General features: G+C 45.8%; 2 protein-coding genes across 2 annotated transcripts in view; one reads left to right on the top strand and one right to left on the bottom strand.

Moving 5' to 3' along the window:
- The window catches only part of IRAG2 (inositol 1,4,5-triphosphate receptor associated 2), a 179,302-nt gene that overhangs the window by 49,815 nt on the left and 109,526 nt on the right, over positions 1-19,961 (bottom strand). Inside the window, 2 exon segments of the mRNA XM_068277999.1 lie at positions 7,860-7,938; positions 15,939-16,092. Of these exon segments, the coding sequence (XP_068134100.1) occupies positions 7,860-7,938; positions 15,939-16,092 (233 nt within the window).
- Positions 1-19,961, top strand: part of DNAI7 (dynein axonemal intermediate chain 7) — a 169,162-nt gene that overhangs the window by 95,353 nt on the left and 53,848 nt on the right. The gene's annotated exons all lie outside the window — the stretch shown is intronic.

Raw genomic sequence — 19,961 nt, 5'->3', positions numbered from 1 at the left:
AAGCTTCCCACTGAAGAGAAAAGTGCTGTGTTTAATGGTTTGAATGCTGTCCTGCTACCAGAGTTTTTCTGGTAGTATCTTTTTTGTTGTAATGAATCTTTTAGAGCTGTCCAACTGGCAGCCTGCGGGCCAAATCTGGCCCACAGGCTGCACTCGCTTGCCCAGACTAATTTTTTTGCGTCAGTCGACCCTCCTCTGGCAGGCCCAACTCTTGTTTGCACTTGGCTCCACCCTTCAAAGCTGGGACATTGATGCTCCAGCCCAAAAAAAAAATCTAGTGCTAGCCACGCCCCCTGCCCATGAAGTTTGATAGCACGGTTATAGAGCAAAGAAGGAATGTTGAGTTTCATATCACATTAAGTACTCAATCCGTGATGCGTTTTCTACAGCTTTCAGTTATCTTTCAAGGCATATTAGAAACAAAACAAAAAATCATATTGAAAGATGGCTAATTAACAGGTGGGTTACTATTGCTATTAGATCCATGAGTTCACCTTATCCCCAGAATACTGCATTCTATCTGAATGCACTTTGTATGTTCTCACTAGGTTTGCTTTAGGCTTCCTCTGGCTGCATCAAATTCCTCCCACATTTCCAAAACATGCTGGTCAATTAATTGGCTTCCCACAAATACACAAGACAAGACACAGAACATTTATATTGTCCTTTTCTCCTGGCGGACTCAAAGTGCCAGAGCTGCAGCCACTAGGGTGCGCTCTATAGGCAGTAGCAGTGTTAGTGAGGAGACCTTAGGCAAGACTCCCTGATTGGCTTACTTACCCAAGGTCTCCTGAATAGGTGCTGGCTGACTGAACAGGAAGAGCCGAGATACAAACCCAAGTCTCCTGTGTCAGAGGCAGAGCCCTTAACCACTAAACTATCCAGCCGCCGCTACTCTAGGGACATTAGTACCATTGAGAGGCGCTGAGGTGGAACTGGCTCAGTGTACAGCATTGTGGGTAAAGTGGCAGCGGAATATAAATGTGTAAAATACAGTCAGTAGCTTTCACAGCTTCCACTGGGTTAGCCGCTCATAGGTTTTCCATCTAATGCTGTTCAGGGGCGTTTGTATATTTAATTCTTGCTTCTTTATGACACTATTACAGGCGTTCGGCTGTCAGCGAGGTTTACCCTGCTCTGGAAAGACGGCCCCATATTCCAGCTCTACTCAGACTGTTTGTGTTAGCTCTAATCTTACAGAAGGCACTTCACATTATTACATTCTGCAGAGACCAGATTGAGAAACTGCTACATGTTGACCAAGAACACAAAATCCACATCAAATAAAGTGGTGTGAAACACAGCAATTTCTTCTTTCCTCTAAAAGATTTGTAAGTTTTTAGTTAAAGTGGACTCGAGATGAAAAAACGATAACAACTTGTCTATATATCTTATCTGAAGTTTAGATAGTTTACACAGCACATCTAGTTGCAAACAGCTTCAATAGAATATGGTTATTTCTTCCTGCGATACAATGAGAGCAGCCATATTTTGCTTATGATCATTACACACAGGCAAGCCGATCTGCATCTCCTCCCCTCTGACTCTGAAATCTCTGGCTAGTAACACCTCCTCCTGCCCAGACTAAGCTCCCATAAGCCCTTGCTACATGGGTCTCAGAGTGCCAAAGAGCTAGAGGAGCTGTGGGCGAGGCTTGTTTAGTTTATAGGGAATTAGAGTATTAAAACAAACCAAAAAAAAGTATTTGGCTTGAGGAATGCCCTATAAGCTATATTAACCTATTGCCGACCGCGTCACGCAGATGGGCGTGGCCGAGGCGGCAGCTCCAGGACTGCCTAACGTCGATCGGCGTGAAGTCCTTGGGGCTCAGTTTGCAGGAGATTGCGTGCTTCTCCGCTAGGTAGGCGGAGCGGCTAAAAGACATTCTTATTGAATATTATGTCAGAGTTTAATCCGGTTTTAATGACTTTATCCAATAAGAACATTTGTAAGGTGATAAAGTCAACAGAAACCTCATCAGTACTGTCTAAAACCCACTAGCAGAGCCTTTTTACCACTGCTTTGAAAACGCTCTCCCATTCACTTAAATGAGAATTGCGGCAAAAATCGCTGCGATTTTTCAAAAGCACGGTAAAAAAGCTTGTGCTGATTTTGCTATGATTTTACAGAGATTCTCATTCAAGTGACTGGGAGAGCCTTTTCAAAATGCTGGCAAAAAATGCTGCTAGTGGGTTTGAGCCCTAAGGTCACATCTGTTGAAAGGTAATGAAACCTCCAGACAAATGTTCTGAGGGGACTTGGGAGAAAATTATACTCCCTAAATATTGAAAGTTCACATTGCACAAATAGTCATGGCTGACATTTTGGTTTCAGACAGAGACGACGTTCCCAGTGGTGCATTGTGGTGTGGCGTAATGGCCGTATGGTAATGCTGCAAATAAAAAAACATGCAACATTCACAGTTTGGTGTAACGGCGGACAGCATCCCAACGCACTGCATGCAGTTTGTTATTGCAAAATGCACATGTTAATAGTAACGCATACTTTTCAATGACTGTACGAAACGCAGGACTGTGGAGTCGGTATAAAAATCATTTGACGACTGTTTATGAAACCTCTGACTCTGACTCCAGGTACCTAAAATCTCTGCGACGTAGACTCCATAGCCTTTGCAGGGCTATGGAGTGTGTACGAAAATCATCAGACTCTGGCTCCTCAGCTTATGAAACCTCTGACTCCAGGTACCACAAATTGCTCAGACTCCTCCTCCACAGCCCTTGTAGGACCATGGAGTGGGTACAAAAATCATCTGACTTCAACTCAGACTCCGACTCCGACTCCTCAGTTTATGAGGCCACCAACTCCAGGTACCCAAAAATTGCTCCGTCTCAGACTCCACAGCGCTGATGCAATGCGCAGGCAACCTGTGGAGCAACTTTCCCATTGTGTTTCTGCTTTTACAGGGAATGCAACACACTCACTGTAAACCCAGCTCTACACGTATGAGATCATATCTTACACAGGCCTGGTCAATACCAAATCAAACAACATACTTTTTCTACACTTTGAATGAAAACTGCACCAGGCCAACAAAACCCCTTTCATGTAGGAGACCAGGGTTTGCATCCTGTTTGGAGACAGCATCTGGTAGGATTTTTTTTATAAGAATCCTTCATGCTCCAGGGTGGGCTGCCGAGTGCCTCCTGTGGCTGCAGTGCTCAAGCACTGAGTCAGAAAGGGAAAAAAAAGCACTAGGCAAGTATTCACATTTCATCTAATCACTAAAGTTTTCTTTCCCATCACCACCACTCCTTCCATAATCAATTATTGCTGCATTCAATCTCTATACTCATTCCTAATATAACTTCTAATATACAGTTGTAGAAAACCAGTCGCCAGTAAGGTTGCAATGCAAAACACCGTTTTATTCCATCCTCAATGCAAACTGATACATGGGCAGTGTGAGCGGCCTGACAGCAGTTTCGTGAGTATTACTCACTTCCTCAGAGACCAACATGTGGTGATGTTGGTCTTTGAGGAAGCGAGCGATACTCACGAAACGGCTGTCAGGCTGCTCACACTGCCCATTTATCAGTTTGCATTGAGGATGGAATAAAACTGTGTTTTGCATTGCAGTGTTTCTGGTGCCCGGAATCTGTTTTCTACTATACTGAAATTGACTTGTTTGTTGTCCGGAGGCACAGTAAGTCACCAGTATCCCTCAATCAACCCAATCAGCATCTAGTGCTGACCTTACCTACGATTATTCCTATTGAATATTACTATTTTAAAACTTTTTCATGACCATTTTTGTACGAATCTCCACAACATGTGCAATATCCAATGGGCATACATTTGCATATAAAGCCGGTCACCTGCTCACAAACAGGTTCATTTCGGGAGACTGTAAGTTGAATTTGTTTGTAAGTCGAGTCCTGTGTTGAATGACCACTGCAGCAAAAAAAGTAAGCAGTTAAATCTGACAGAACTGACAGCTTTTGGCAAGTTGTTCTCTTCATGTGGGATTCTCAGGGTTTTCTTGGTTTTCAAAAGCATTTCTTTAACCACTTGACGACCGCAGTGTTAACACCCCCTAACGACCAGGCTGTTTTTTGCTGTACTGGGCTGTGCAGGCTTTTCAGCCTCCTGCACAGCCCAGCTATGGAGCCCAGCGATCGGACTCGTATCCTTTTTTTGTCCCTAAGGGGATATGCCGCCGGAGGGGTCAGATCGCTGCGGCCATTTGTTTATTTTTTTTCCTAGCCTCTATGAGGCTCTCTCTCCCTCCCTCCCTCAGTCATTAGAATTGGAACAGGACGGCGATCCGTCCTGTTCCACCTCTCATAGGCATCAGCCTATGAGAGGACGGCTCTCCCCGGCCAATCAGAGGCCGCAGGCATTTTAAACAGTGAATTCCTCTCCCACCTGTTTACCTCCGAGTTAACAACAAGTCTTGTCACTAAACTTGGGGGGGCTGTAGCGCGGGGAGGGGGGGGGGCAGAGAGTGGCGGTAGGGGCACACAGAGGTATGTCATTAGGCAAAGAACATGTCTCTGTGTCCCATCTGCCCCCCATATCCCCACATCGGGTTCTCTTTAAATGCCAAAATAGAAAGACACCAGCCAGCCTCCCTACTCCCTTGAACACTATTTAGGCAGTTAGACTTAGCAACTGCCGTTCAGGAAATGCTTTTGAAAACAAAGAAAACTCTGAGAATCCCCCATGAGGAGATAGAATAGCCCAAAACCTGTTGGTTGTTAGATTTTAACGCCTTACTTTTTTTTGCTGTAGTAGTTCTGCCTGGCGTTCTGATTCCCGCGGCCCTGGGAAAATTTTTTGCACTTTTTTTTATCATGTAGCTAGCCTAGCGCTAGCTACATGATTCCCCCCTCCCTGCGGAGTCCCTCCCACCCCTCAGATCGCCGCCGGCGCAATGACCCGTCCGGAAATCCCGTTCTGAACGGGATTTCCTTGAGGGCTTCCCCCATCAACGTCGTGACGTCACAGGGAGACCTGATCCATCCCTCAGTGCTGCCTGGCACTAATTGGCCAGGCAGCACACGGGGTCTCGGCAGGGGGGGCCCTGTATTGCGGCGGGTAGCGGCGTTTCAGCGGCGATCAGGTAGGACACGCAGCAAGCAAAGTGCTTGCTGCGTGTTTTAAAAAAAATTATTCAAATCGGCCCAGCGGGGCCTGAGCGGTGACCTCCGGCATCTCTGGACGAGCCTAGCTCGTCCAGAACGCCAGGGAGGCTAAACATTGATAAATGATTTACTTTTGGACTACTCCGACTTTGGACATATAGTATAAACTACCTATTATATACTGTATATAAAATTTGGAAGTAGAGAGAGTTATTTGTGCTACTAGGAAAACAACACCCCCCCCCCTCCCAAATCTACTTCTATTATTATTGTTACTCATAAGCCAGGGATAATGAATAACTTGGCACCATCCGGAGTCTGAGCTGCATCTGGAGAATATAAATTTTACTGCACAAGAAACACTGAAGCCCTAACCCTGTCTCTACCCTTCAGCCTGGCGCAGGATCGTGACTCCCGCAGGAGGCCTGGAACACATCACTGAGTGCACAACTTTCACAGAACTCCATGACCCAATGTGGAAACAGATCCACGCTTTCACCATTTCGTAAGAGCGCTGCTGTCATGACAATCATGCCATTTCTTCCATACAGCAAGGGAACGCTTTAGAACTGGACTGTTGGAAAACCACAGCTCTCAGTAATAGCAGGCCAGAATATCAGACAGGAATCAGGGAATCAGGGATGAGAGGACGGCCATCACTTCCCAGGAAGGACTTACACAGACCGCCGGTTCACAGCAGGACGTCCATTCTCACTAGGGGCGTGGTCTATGAGATGCAGAGTTCACCAACCGCATCTGCAGCCTTTGATTGGTCAATCTCAGGCAGCACGGTGGCATAGTGTATAGCGCTCTCGCCTTGCAATGCTGGGTCACAGGTTCGCACCCCAGGTAGGGTACATACGGATAAGTTAATTTTCTACCCCCTAAATTGGCCCTAAACTACGATACATACACTACAAGATACACACACACAGACATGTGACTATGGTAGGGATTAATTGTGAGCCCCTGAGGCACAGTTAGTGACAAGACAATATACTCTGTACAGCGCTGCGGTAAATGTTGGTGCTGTATAAATACTAAGTAATACAAATCTCAAAGCTTCATAAATGTGGCCATACACACATCAATACTCTTCTAATGTGGCATACTGATCTATTACTAGTTAATCAGAATGTGAATGGATTGAGATTGACCCTATGGCCATTGATCGACCGCCATCCATGCCCTGCCCCCAACAGAAATTTGACATCCTGACCAAATCGATTATTCCGCTGCATGGCACTGAGAATTCAGGGGTGCAGAACTCTCATCACTGGATTACCTGAGGGGCAGCACACTCCAGCAAGGGTAGCTTCTCATGGTGGGTGCGGAAGGTGTGTGAAGATGGGAATTCAGGAGTGCAGATATGTCACCAGGGGAACCCATGAGAGACGCACAATCTCTGGGAACTCAGGGTAGCAGGGATTTCACTCCCAGAGGCATAAGCTGCATCAGATGATCCCACCAGACAGCCATAAAGCAGCAGAAACCACCGGCTGTGTGATCTCCCCAGCTTCCGCTTGAGTCCCCGTTCAAAATGAGGATCGCAAAACGCTAGCAAAATGGTTAGCGTTTTGCAACAGGCTTTTTTCGTGTTTTTTTGCATATTTTCACTGGATAATTTTGATTTTTGAGCAATCGCGATTTGCTTTTTTAAAATTTTCAATCAAGATCGCTCTAAAATGGCAGCATTCACCACATTCACGAATCGGCAGTGATCGCTGCAGTGAGATTAATGGCGGTTACTTTAAATTACACTAGTGCTTTTCAAAGTGCTAGTGATCGCTGGCAATTTGGGAATCGCCAGAAACCACCCGCAAATCGCCTCAGTGTGAAGGGGCACTTCAGGGGCCCATACACTGGTCGATTTCAGCCACTAATCAATCGATCCTATTGAATCAGCCAAACGATCGATTTGCGGCTGATTTCAATCAATTTGATCTATTTGACTGGATGGAAAATCTAGGTCGATCTGCTGCTGGCAGCAGATCGATGGCCTATAGAGTTGCATTGGATCTAATGGTGCAATAATGCATGAAGATCTATTTCCAATAGATTTCATTGTGAAATCTATTGTAAATCTGTTCCTAGTGTGTGGCGCACATCAGCAGGGCTGTGGAGTCGGTGTTGGAGTCGGAGTCGAGGAGTCTGAATCGGGGCCATTTTGGGTACCCGGAGTCGGAGTTGGAGTCGTGATTTCATAAACTGAGGAGTCGGAGTATTTTTGTACCGACTCCACAGCCCTGCACATCAGATAGATATTTTTAAAAGTTAAAATTAAGAAAAACTAACTAAGAAATGTAATGATGATAGAAAGGACCAGTGTACTCATGTTAGATTCGACTTGACAGGCATCTGACAAATTTATCTGATGGTTGAATCTGCTGCAAATCTATAAGCGTATGGCCACCTTAAAGGGAACCTAAACTGCGAAGGATATGGATTTTTCCTTTTAAAATAATACCAGTTGCCTGACTCTCCTGCTGATCCTGTGTCTCTAATACTTTTAGCCACAGCCCCTAAACAAGCATGCAGATCAGGTGCTCTGACTGAAGTCACACTGGATTAGCTGCATGCTTGTTTCAGGTCAGTGATTCAGCCACAACTGCAGCCAAAGAGATCAGGACTGCCAAGCAACTGGTATTTTTTAAAAGTAAACATCCATATCCCTCTCAGTTTAGGTTCCCTTTAACACTCGCGTATCAGTTCTGGGTGAAGGGACCCTTTGCACAGTCTGGGCTCAGCACTTACCTGAGAGAAAGCCTTATCCATGGCCAGGTACTGGGAAGTTTCCACATCAGTCTGAACCCCCAGAGACACGAATGAGGCCCTACAAAGCAAGCAGAAGCACAATATTAAGCCAGTTTCAAAAAATGTAATATCTCTATGGGACTTATGTTCAGGTTATAGTATTCCAAAGAAGGGTCTACACTCAGACAGGACTCACAGGTTTATTGTTCCATTAAAAGGACAACTGAAGTGAGAGTGATATAGAGGCTGCCATATTTATTTCCTTTTAACCAATACCAGTTACCTGGCAGCCCTGCTGATCTATTTGGCTGCAGTAGTGTCTGAATCACACCAGATACAAGCATGCAGCTCATCTTGTCATATCTGACCATGTCAGAAACCCCTGATATGCTGCATGCTTGTTCAGGGTCTATGGTTAAAAGTATTAGAGGCAGAGGATCAGCAAAACAGCCAGGCAACTGGTATTGCTTAAAAGGAAATAAATACGGCAGCCTCCAGATCTCTCTTTTTACAGCTGTCATTTAAAGCGGTTTAAAACTGACAAATTTTTCAACAAAAATGTGTTTTCCTACTTGTTATAACCCATACAGTTATCATATTTGCTTTTGTGCACAAGTATTATTATTCATTTAGACATTATAACTTCCCAAAGTTCAGTTAATTTATTTTTAAAGCTGCTGGTGCGTTTTATTCATAACTGTTGTAATTCTGTTGTGAATGCAACACCAGTGATTTCTGACCTGTGTTTCACCCCAGGACTCATCAGTTGAAGTCCTGCACAGCCACAGAATGTTTACATAAATGTATCAAGTAAAGAATGTGTACACAAGATAAGCTTAAAGGGACTCCGAGCTCAGAAAAAAAAGGCAAGTTGTACTCACCAGGGGCTTTTTCCAGCCCAGTGCTGGTCGGGAGGTCCCACGCCGGCGTCCTGGCTCCTCTCCTTCTCCCCGCTCCGGAATGGCTGGCAGGCCGCAGCCCGGGCGACACTCTCCCGAGTGTCGGGCTGCTTCTTCCGCATATGACGCGGATTACGTCACATGCCGGCCGCCTCGCGTCATCACGCCGGCCGGCGTGAAAGTACTGCGCATGCGCGAACAAAGCGCGCATGCGCAGTACTTTCACGCCGGCCGCCGTGATGACGCGAGGCGGCCGGCATGTGACGTAATCCGCGTCATATGCGGAAGAAGCAGCCCGACACTCGGGAGAGTGTCGCCCGGGCTGCGGCCTGCCAGCCATTCCGGAGCGGGGAGAAGGAGAGGAGCCAGGACGCCGGCGTGGGACCTCCCGACCAGCACTGGGCTGGAAAAAGCCCCTGGTGAGTACAACTTGCCTTTTTTTTCTGAGCTCGGAGTCCCTTTAACAGCAGTTCAGATGCTGGTTCTCCCTGCAGAAGAAAGAATCAGCCCATTTAGTAAAAATGCTGTTTTACTAAAAAAAAACATTGTGTTAGTATATTATATGCTGTAAATAATCTTTTAGAGCAAAGAAGAAATTCTGGGTTATATTCCGCAGTTATCAGGCAAAATGAAAAAAAAAGAAAAAAAAAAAAAGCTTTACTCACCTGGGGCTTTCTCCGGCCTCTTACAACCGACTGTCCCAGTCTCCGCACACGGTGCAGAGGCCGGCCCTGAGGTCGGCTTTACTGCGCCCGCGTGAAGCACCGCTGTCAATCACGGCCACGTTGCCCACGGCGTACTGCGAGGCGCAATAGTTCTACGCCTGCGCAGTACGCCGTGGGCAATGTGGCCATGATTGACAGCACGCTTCATGCAGGCGCAGTAAGGACTTCGGCCTCTGCAACGTGCGGGGAGCCCGGGACGGCAGCGGAGAACGGAGCAATCAGCGTGGGACAGTCGGTTGCAAGAGGCCAGAGGCCGGAGAAAGCCCCAGGTGAGTAAAGCTTTTTTGTTTTTTTCATTTTGCCTGATAACTCCTTTAAAGTGGACCCAAATTAAAAATACAAGATTTCTAAATTAGAATAATAAATAGCAGCCTTTTTTCAGCTGCATGATGCCAAATATAAAATATTTTACATTTATTGGAGAAACCCCTCCCTTCCTTTCATATTGCCGTGACAGAATCCGGCTACCTGGTGGAGTAGAAGGTGTCCAGCAAAGGAGGAATTGCTAATGGCTGCCACCTGTATAACCCTAGTTATGAAAAGAGAAGGGTGAAAAGCATGCACGGAAATGCTCATAGGCTTGAAGGAGTGTTTATTTATCGTTGTATGTGTCAGAGTGGTGCAACTAAATATTTTGAATTAAAAAAATTGTTTGGTTTGGGTCCACTTTAAACACACAACATGCCATATGACCGTGTTATCTGACAATAGTTGTGGGGGCCACTAGGGGTCTCCTTTGTCAAGGCACAGGGCAGGCTCTACACACCACACAGTTCTCAAAACCACAATAAAAGCCTTTTGTGGTTTTGGACCACACCTCTATCAAATTATTGACTCCACCTCCATGTGTCTGCACAGCCATTCACAATCAGGTTATGATGCTGTTTGGACAACCAAACCCTCCCCTTACATTTCCATTGTAGTGAGGAGCTGGGAGCAGTCCATGTGAGCCTGATGCTTCTGTGCATCTGGTCTACATTCCATTCACAGGGGAGGAGTTAAAACCTCTGTTCAGTTTTTAATAAAAGGACAACAATTGCAAAGAAATGTAAAATGTAAATCCATACATATAAATGTATTTTCCTCCCAGATTAAAATGCAGTATGAATTAGGTTTTTCCTATGCTACTTACACAGTAGGTAGTGAACATCAGACAGATCTGATAGCAGGTCTTGGACTAATTCATCCACTCATGGGGGATTCTCAGTATTTCCTTTATTTACAAAAGCACTTACTGAACCGCAGTTGCTCAATTCAATTGCCAAAATAATATGCAAATTAGTAAGAAAGCTGCTTGACCTCTTTGTATAGTTCTTTTCCAGGTGCTTTTGTAAAGATGAAAAGCAATACTGAGAATCTCCTATGCGGAAATGGCCTAGTCCAAAATCTTACAGATCTGCCAGTTTTTAACTACCTACTGTAAGTGCCTGTTTCCACTACACGCAGATTGGATGCAGCATGGATGCAGAAAAACTGACTCCAATGAATGGCTATGGGCCTGTTTCCACTAAACACAAATTTTATGATGCAGACTTTCCCCTAGGCCGTTATTGGAGTCAGTTTTTCTGCATCCATTCTGCATTCAATCTGCGTGTAGTAGAAACAGGCCCTAAGTGACAGGAACCTAGGAAAAAAAATAATTTATAGTACATTTTACTCTGGGAGAAGTGTACAATTGATATGTATGCTTTTTACATTTTAACATTTTTTGAAATAGTGGTCCTTAAACCATACTTCCCAACTTTTTAAGCAAAGAGGGACAGTGACCCAGAGACGAAGCTATCCTCATGTATTTTTACCATATATATCAGTGGGAACATTAGAGAAAACACCTACCCTGCTCTCGGTTTCATTCTTCACTGCTCAGCCTGCTTGTTACCAGCCCTGATAAAATCCCCGACTGAGCATTCAGTCTGGCTTTGCTCAGGAATCATAGCTGAGTCTGTCTTCTCTGATGTATTTTCAAGCTCAAGCTTGCCCTCTTCTAGCTCTGCTATAATGACTCAGCTATAATGGCTCACTTTAAGACATGCCCCTGTCACACCTCTAACCACTCCCCCCACAACAACCCTGACATGCATATCACAAAGAGTTCAGAATAAAAAGCTGTTTTATTATTCAGACTACACTGGTCCTTTTAATCATCATTACATTTCTTATTTTTAAAAGTTAAAATTAAGAAAAACTAACAATATAAAATGATGGGAATGAAGTTTAGAGTCAGCTAAACACATTTTTCAGTAGAAAAGTACCTATAGCAGTGATGGCTAACCTTGGCACTCCAGCTGTGGTGGAACTAAAAGTCCCATGAGGCATTGCGATACTCTTACAGCTCTAAGCATACCTCGGAGAGGTAGAGGCATGATAGGATTTGTAGTTTTGTCACAGCTGGAGTGCCAAGGTTAGCCATCACCTATAGTAACACAGATCTGTACATCAGTCTAGAAAGAGAAACAAGGAAAAAAGAGGGACAGAGAGATTTGGTTCCCAAAGAGGGTCAGTCCCTCCAAAAAAGGGCCAGTTGGGAGCTATGCTTTAGCATCCATCACTTCCTGTTCCATAACAGGAGCAGGAATTAGAGGCCATCTACCCAAAAGGGACACAGATTGCAATAACAGCCTGAAAGCTGTCGAGTCCTGCCCCACTTCACACAAACTAAAGTTCTTCAACTGTAATTTCCCTTGACAGTGAGTGTGCAGCGTGTTAACAGATTGTTCTAACAACCACTCACACAGGAAAGGGCTATAACAAACACATAACACATTATATACAAGAACTCAAACATCATGTACAAGAAATATGGAAATCACAAACATAAGACACACATAGTAAATACTGTGCATCCCCTTGTTAGGCATGTGATAGAATTCTGCTGCACAGAAGCAATAGACCGGCTGGAAAGCAGTTAACCATGTAAAGCAGAGCTGCGTTTTGTTATGTATAAATCAGGATTGTAAGCTCACTGGTGCCGGGGCTATTTTTAGATCACCTGGAGTCACACAAATAATCGCTCATCTTTACAGCTTTTTGTTTTATAACATCCAAATGGAGTGATGTTTTAACAAAGAAGGTGCTACAGAAGAGGGGCAACTAGAGTAAAAGGGCCCATGCACTGGTCGATTTCAGCCTTCGATCGATTCGATTTAATCGATCGGCAATCGATTGCTAATTTTACTGCAAATTTGCAGGCGTTTTCGCATAAAATCAATGTAAAAGCATACAGGCACTGACAAATTCGCATACTCATTAACATATGCAAAAACGCCTGCAAATTAGTGGTAAAATTTGCATCCGCGTGCGAATTCGTTTTTGCGTTTTCCATGACTAATTCGCACTGCTCAAGTGGAAACAGGCCCTGACAGAGAAGATGGAGCCATTGGAAGTGGTTATGTATCAGCTGAGAGTGATTCAAAGGCGCAGAAGGGCTAGAATAAGGTCTAGAACCATATCAATTTGCAAGAGAATAGATTTATTTGCTATAACAGGACATCTGAATTTCTCTTGAATCATCTTGTAAGAGAACACAGGCAGTGCCAGGGTTAACTAAATTGCTAGCTGCACTATATTTTTTTTTAGAAAAGGCTCCTATCAAATTGTGGGATTGTCCCAAGCCACTTCCAGAATCCTGGTCCAGGTGTTAAGCCCTATTCAGAATGTTGCTTCGTAGTGTTCAAAGGACTGCCTTTTACCCACCATTCCATGGGAATCTTATGGCCAACAATCTTAGTAATTGTTATATTGGCTCTGTTCCACTTTGGAATTTTACAGCAGAGGTCCCCTTTAAAGGATCAGCTGATTAGCTCACTGACCAGTATTCTAGAAAAGGACAAACAAATACACAAGATTCTCGATATCCTGTTCTGACAAATCCATAAAGGTTTCTATGGCTAGAGATGTGGTGAAGGTAATCCTCAGAAGGATAACAGCCTCCCCTAAACACTGGACAACATCCGGAGAGCTGCAGCCAGCGGTGTCTGCCACACAGAGAACGCCTGGAAAAAAAACTCGATTTGTTTATGTCTTCATTCTTTCCGCACAGATGCATTGTCTACACAGCTTTGCATGTTCCGTTTAATACACAGGGGGAAGATATTCAAATAAACCCTCCCCCCCCCCCCGCCTCCTTGGCTGCCGGCTCGTCAACCAGAGGAGACATGCTATCGTCTATGAAAGCTCTGCCCACTTTTGGTTGTGATGAACAGCGTTCCCGTTTATGGGATGTTCTGTATCATCCAACAATAACACCAACAGAGGAACTGTGTGCTTTCCGGGAGTTTTTAAAGGGAACCTAAGGTGAGCGGTATATGGAGGCTGACATGTTTATTTCCCCTTGAAATGACAGTGCAGTTTCTAGGAGGGAAAAAAAGTGTAAAGGAGGAAATTACATCAGGATTAGCTTCAGTCAGAGACAGTAACGATGGAAAATACCAGGAACAGTTTTCTCTTTATTTACTATATAATATTCACTGAAATCAAAAATTGGACAGTACAATACATATATGTTATGTATGTGAAAACAAGTATTTATCTACTTATATGTTGTTTCCTAGGATAGTATGGCTGTCCATGCTGCTTTAAAGGAGAACTGTAGTGAGAGGTATATGGAGGCTGCCATATTTATTTCCTTTTAAAGAGAGTCTGAAGCGAGAATAAATCTCGCTTCAGACCTCATAGATAGCAGGGGCATGTGTGCCCCTGCTAAACCGCCGCTATCCCGCAGCTTAACGGGGGTCCCTGATCCCCCAAATCCCCTCCGTAATGCGGGGGAGCGCTTCCTGGTTGGGGCAGGGCTAACCGCCGCAGCCCTGCCCCACGCGCGTCTGTCAGCGCGTATCTCCGCCTCTTCCCCGCCCCTCTCAGTCTTCCTTCACTGAGAGGGGCGGGGGAGAGGCGGCGATGCGCCGCTGACAGACGCGACTGGAGGCAGGGCTGCAGCCGTTAGCCCTGCCTCCAGGAACGCCCAAGTCTGCGACCAAGTGTCGAAGTGGGGGGTTTGGGGGTGAAGGGACCCCCGTTTAGCGGCGCTATAGCGGCGGTTTAGCAGGGGCACACGTGCCCCTGCTAACTATGAGCTCTGAAGCGAGATTTATTCTCGCTTCAGAGTCTCTTTAAGCAATACCAGTTGCCTGGCAGCCCTGCTGATCTATTTGGCTGCAGTAGTGTCTGAATCACACCAGAAATAAGCATGCAGCTAATCTTGTCATATCTGTCAAAACTGTCAGAAATACCTGATCTGCTGCATGCTTGTTTAGGGTCTATGGCTGAAAGCATTAGAGGCAGAGGATAGCCAGGTAACTGGTATAGCTTAATTGGAAATAAATATGGCAGCCTCCATACATCTCTCTCTACAGTTCTCCTTTAAAGGACAACTGAAGAGAGAGGTATATGGAGGCTGCCATGTTTATTTCCTTTTAAGCAATACCAGTTGCCTGGCAGCCCTGCTGATCCTCTGCCTAATACTTTTAGCCATAGCCCCTGAACAAGCATGCAGAAGATCAGGTGTTTCTGACTTTAAAGTCAGATCTGACAAGACTAGCTGCATGCTTGTTTCTGGTGTAATTCAGATACTACTGCAGATAAATAGACCAGCAGGGCTGCCAGGCAACTGGTATTGATTAAAAGGATATAAATATGGCAGCCTCCGTATACCTCTTACTTCAGTTCCCCTTTAAGAACATTCGGAAAAGATAGGAGATAGGGACTCTGACTGTCATCCCAGCGCTTTATGGTCAGATTAGAGATGCTTAAAGGACAACTGAAGTGAAAAGTATATGGAGGCTACCATATTTATTTCCTTTTCAGCAATACCAGTTGCCTGGCACGGAGCAGTGCTTTTCAGCGCTGCTAGCTTTGGGCGCAGCCAGCGCCGCCATAGACTGTAATAGGAATCAGTCTATAGCGGCGCTCAGTGAGGAAGGTCGGCTCCGTCAGAAGACGGAGCCGAAGTTGTTTAAAAAACACAATAATTCGGCCTCCAGCAATCGCTGGAAGCCGAATTATTTCATTCCCCCACTATCCATGTCGGCCTGGAGGGGGAATAGTAATTAAAACGCCCCGGACTTGTGCAGAAGCAGGACCAGCCATTTAACAGCTGGATCCTGCGCCCAAGTCTACCAGCGCCGTATTCAAATGTACGCGCCTGGCAGCCCTGCTGGTCTGTTTGGCTGCAGTAATGACTGAATCACACCAAAAACAAGCATGCAGATAACCTTGCCGGATCTGACAATAATGTCAGAAACACCTGATCTGCTGCATGCTTGTTCAAGGTCTGAGGCTAAAAATATTAGAGGCAGAGGATCAGCAGGACAGCCAGGCAACTGGTATTGCTTAAGAGGGAACAAATATGGCAGCCTCCATATCACTCATTTCAGTTGTCCTTTAAACTCTCTCTGCTAGGAGCCATGGGACCCAGTGGCATCCCCTAGGAAGCACGGTGTCTGGTATTGATGACTCACCTGACAGCGGTCAGCAGCAGATCAGCAGAAGATTTGGCATCATCACTCAGCGCTTTGTCCTGATTCAAACAGTCTTCCCTAATGTTGGCGTTTGTTGAACGATTTTGTGCTCTCGCCCGGGAATGATGCTCACCCACCTCCAGAGAAAGGGCATCTGAAACATACAGAGAAACAGCTGACATAGCCGGACACACAATGAACAAACACACAACTTGCCACAAAGTGACCTATCACATACACAAGTCTGTCTGCCAGAATCATCCACTGGCTGCTTGCATCTCTTAAAGGATACCTGGAGGCTGCCATATTTTTTTTTATACTCCTAAAGGGAACCTAAACTGAGAGGGATATGGATGTTTCCTTTTAAACAATGCCATTTGCTTGACAGTCCTGCTGATCTCTTCGGCTGCAGCAGTGGCTGAATCACACACCTGAAACAAGCATGCTGCTAATCCAGACTGACTTCAGTCAGAGCACCTGATCTGCATGCTTGTTGAGGGGCTGTGGCTGAAAGTATTAGAGACACAGGATCAGCAGGATCATTTTAACCACCCTGGCGTTCTATTAAGATCGCCAGGGCGGCTGCGGGAGGGTTTTTTTAAATTTAAAAAAAACTATTTCATGCAGCCAACTGAAAGTTGGCTGCATGAAAGCCCACTAGATGGCGCTCCGGAGGCGTTCTTCTGATCGCCTCCGGCGGCCAAAAGTAACACGGAAGGCCGCAATGAGCGGCCTTCCGTGTTTTGCTTACTTCGTCGCCATGGCGACGAGCGGAGTGACGTCATGGACGTCAGCTGACGTCTGCCGCCTCCGATCCAGCCCTTAGCGCTGGCCGGAACTATTTGTTCCGGCTGCGCAGGGCTCAGGCGGCTGGGGGGACCCTCTTTCGCCGCTGCTCGCGGCGGATCGCCACAGAGCAGCGGCGATCAGGCAGCACACGTGGCTGGCAAAGTGCCGGCTGCGTGTGCTGCTTTTTATTTGGTAAGAATCGGCCCAGCAGGGCCTGAGCGGCACCCTCTGGCGGTAATGGACGAGCTGAGCTCGTCCATACCGCTAAGGTGGTTAAAAGTAAAAATTAATATCCTCAGTTTAGGCTCCCTTTAAACAATACCAGTTGCCTGGAAGTCCTGCTCTTCTGAGCAGTCCTACCGTCTGCTTGTTCCCCAAATAGTCCCATCTCCAGCTTTCTCCCAGGCAGTCCCATTCCCTGCCTTCTCCCCCACACCTCCAACTCAAGCATCTCCCAGCACACCCACTTCTTTCTACCTTCTCCACCTGCAGTCCCATCTCTCCCCCCCCCTCCCCCAGCAGTCCCATCTCTTGCCCGTCTAAGTGGTATGCCATCACCTTCCTGCAGCACCATATTAGCAACAGAGCTTCCTCGGAAACCCAATCTTAGCCACATGGCTCTCTTAGCTGTGGTTTGGGGTTTTGCAGCCAAATTTGACATGTGTAGCGGAAGGGCTGAGTGATGCCACCCACTGTGCTCTGGAGGTCACACTTCCTTCCTCATTTGCTGTGTGTGCCAGTGTGCAATCTCTCATAAGCGCGCCTCCACCACCTTTCCCACACAGTGAGTGATGCCTCTCTATTACCTCCTGTCATGGGTGCTCTGAGCACTACAGCAATCCCTAAAACAGCTCCTCTACTAGTCCTCACACGCCTGTTCACTACAGAACTGCTCCGCTTGTCCTCACATCGACGCACTATAGGACATCTATCACCACACATCTGTTCACTACAGGACAGCTCCTCTAGTCACATCTGTTCACTATAGGGCAACTCATCCACACATCTGTTCACTACAGGACAGCTCCTCTAGTCCTCATATCTGTTCTCTATGGGACAGATCCTCTTCTCACACCTGCTCACTATGGCATACTTCCTCTCGTCCTCATGTAATAGACTGATTTTGCGTAGTGAAAAAAACAATATATATATATATATATATATATATATATATATATATATATATATATATATATATATATATATATTTTGTGGTACAAATTATTTTGTTTGAATAAATTCTCACAAAACACGAGTCAGAGGATCCATGGTAACAGAGTCCTTATTTGCAATCCCCCTTCTTCAGGGTGTAACATTCATACATCTGTTCACTACAGGACAGCTCCTCTCGTTCCCACACATCTGTTCACTATATGTAAAACAAAGCACAAGAAGAAACAGACGGGAGCCCCCAATAGTGTATTACTGATGGTATTTTGGGGTAAATTGTGATTAACAAATAGAGATATACTCACAAACATGGGTTGCCAGATATCAGGCAACCACTCTCTGCACTTATGGGGATATTGGGCCTGTCCCCACTCAGGCTAAGAAGTCACTCTCTGTAGTAGGAAAAAGAAGGGGTGCTCACACCCATCCACCAGGTGGATAACAATATGCCGTAATTACAGAGGCGCCAGTGCCTATATCTGGCTCTTGACCCGACTTTGCTGCTCCTTTCTTGTATTTTGCCTGAGGAAGCGGGCTTGAGACCCGCGAAACGCGTTGCAATTGTTTTTCTGGAGTACAGATTACATTTTTGTCTATACTTATCACAGTGGTTGAGTTTGGCTTCTGTGGAGGCAAGTTCACCCTTAACTTTCCCCCCCCCCCCATTGTATTGTTTCTATATTGGTTCTCATTTTATTCTGCTGGTGCCTCTGTAATGACTGCATCTGTTCACTATAGGACAGCTCTTCTCGTCCCCACACATCTGTTCACTATAGGACAGCTCTTCTCGTCCCCACACATCTGTTCACTATAGGACAGCTCTTCTCGTCCCCACACATCTGTTCACTATAGGACAGCTCTTCTGGTCCCCACACATCTGTTCACTATAGGACAGCTCCTCTGGTCCTCACACATCTGTTCACTATAGGACAGCTCCACACCCACACACACACACACACACACACACACACACACACACACACACACACACACACACACACACACACACACACACACACACACACACACACACACACACACACACACACACACACACACACACACACACACACACACACACACACACACACACACACACACCTCTCATTCTCACATATCTGTTCATCACAGGACAGCTCCTTTCACCCTCACATCTTTTCACCATAGGACAGATGCGCACACACACATTTTCACTATAGGACAGCTCCTCTTGTCCTCACACATCTGTTCACAATAGGACAGCTCCTCTCGTCCCCACACATCTGTTCACTATAGGACAGCTCCTCTCCTCCTCAAACATCTGTTCACTATAGGACAGCTCCTCTGGTCCTCACACATCTGTTCACTATAGGACAGCTCCTCTGGTCCTCACACATCTGTTCACTATAGGACAGCTCCTCTCAAACACACACACACCTGTTCACTATAGGACAGCTCCTCTTGTCCTCACACATCTGTTCACTATAGGACAGCTCCTCTCAAACACACACACACACACACACACGTTCACAAGCCTCTCATTCTCACATATCTGTTCACCACAGGACAGCTCCTTTCACCCCTTAAATATTTTCACCATAGGACACACACACACACACTTTCACTATAGGACAGCTACACACACACACACACACACACACACACCTGTTCACTATAGGACAGCTTCTATCACCCTCACATCTGTTCACTAGAGGACAACTCATCCCCACACATCTGTTGACTATACGACAGCTCCTCACATCTGTTCACTATAGGACAGCTCCTCACATCTGTTCACTATAGGACAGCTCCTCACATCTGTTCACTATAGGACAGCTCCTCACATCTGTTCACTATAGGACAGCTCCTCACATCTGTTCACTATAGGACAGCTCCTCACATCTGTTCACTATATAGGACAGCTCCTCACATCTGTTCACTATAGGACAGCTCCTCACATCTGTTCACTATAGGACAGCTCCTCTGGTCATCACACCTCTGTACACTATAGGTTAACTCCTCTTGCCCTCACATCTGTTTACAATAAGACAGCTCCTCTCACCCACACATTTGTACACTATAGGA

Source organism: Hyperolius riggenbachi, chromosome 3 (assembly GCF_040937935.1).
Source record: "Hyperolius riggenbachi isolate aHypRig1 chromosome 3, aHypRig1.pri, whole genome shotgun sequence".
NCBI lineage: Eukaryota > Metazoa > Chordata > Amphibia > Anura > Hyperoliidae > Hyperolius > Hyperolius riggenbachi.
The sequence above is the reverse complement of the archived record's forward strand: the minus strand, read 5'-3'. Positions and strand labels throughout refer to the sequence as shown.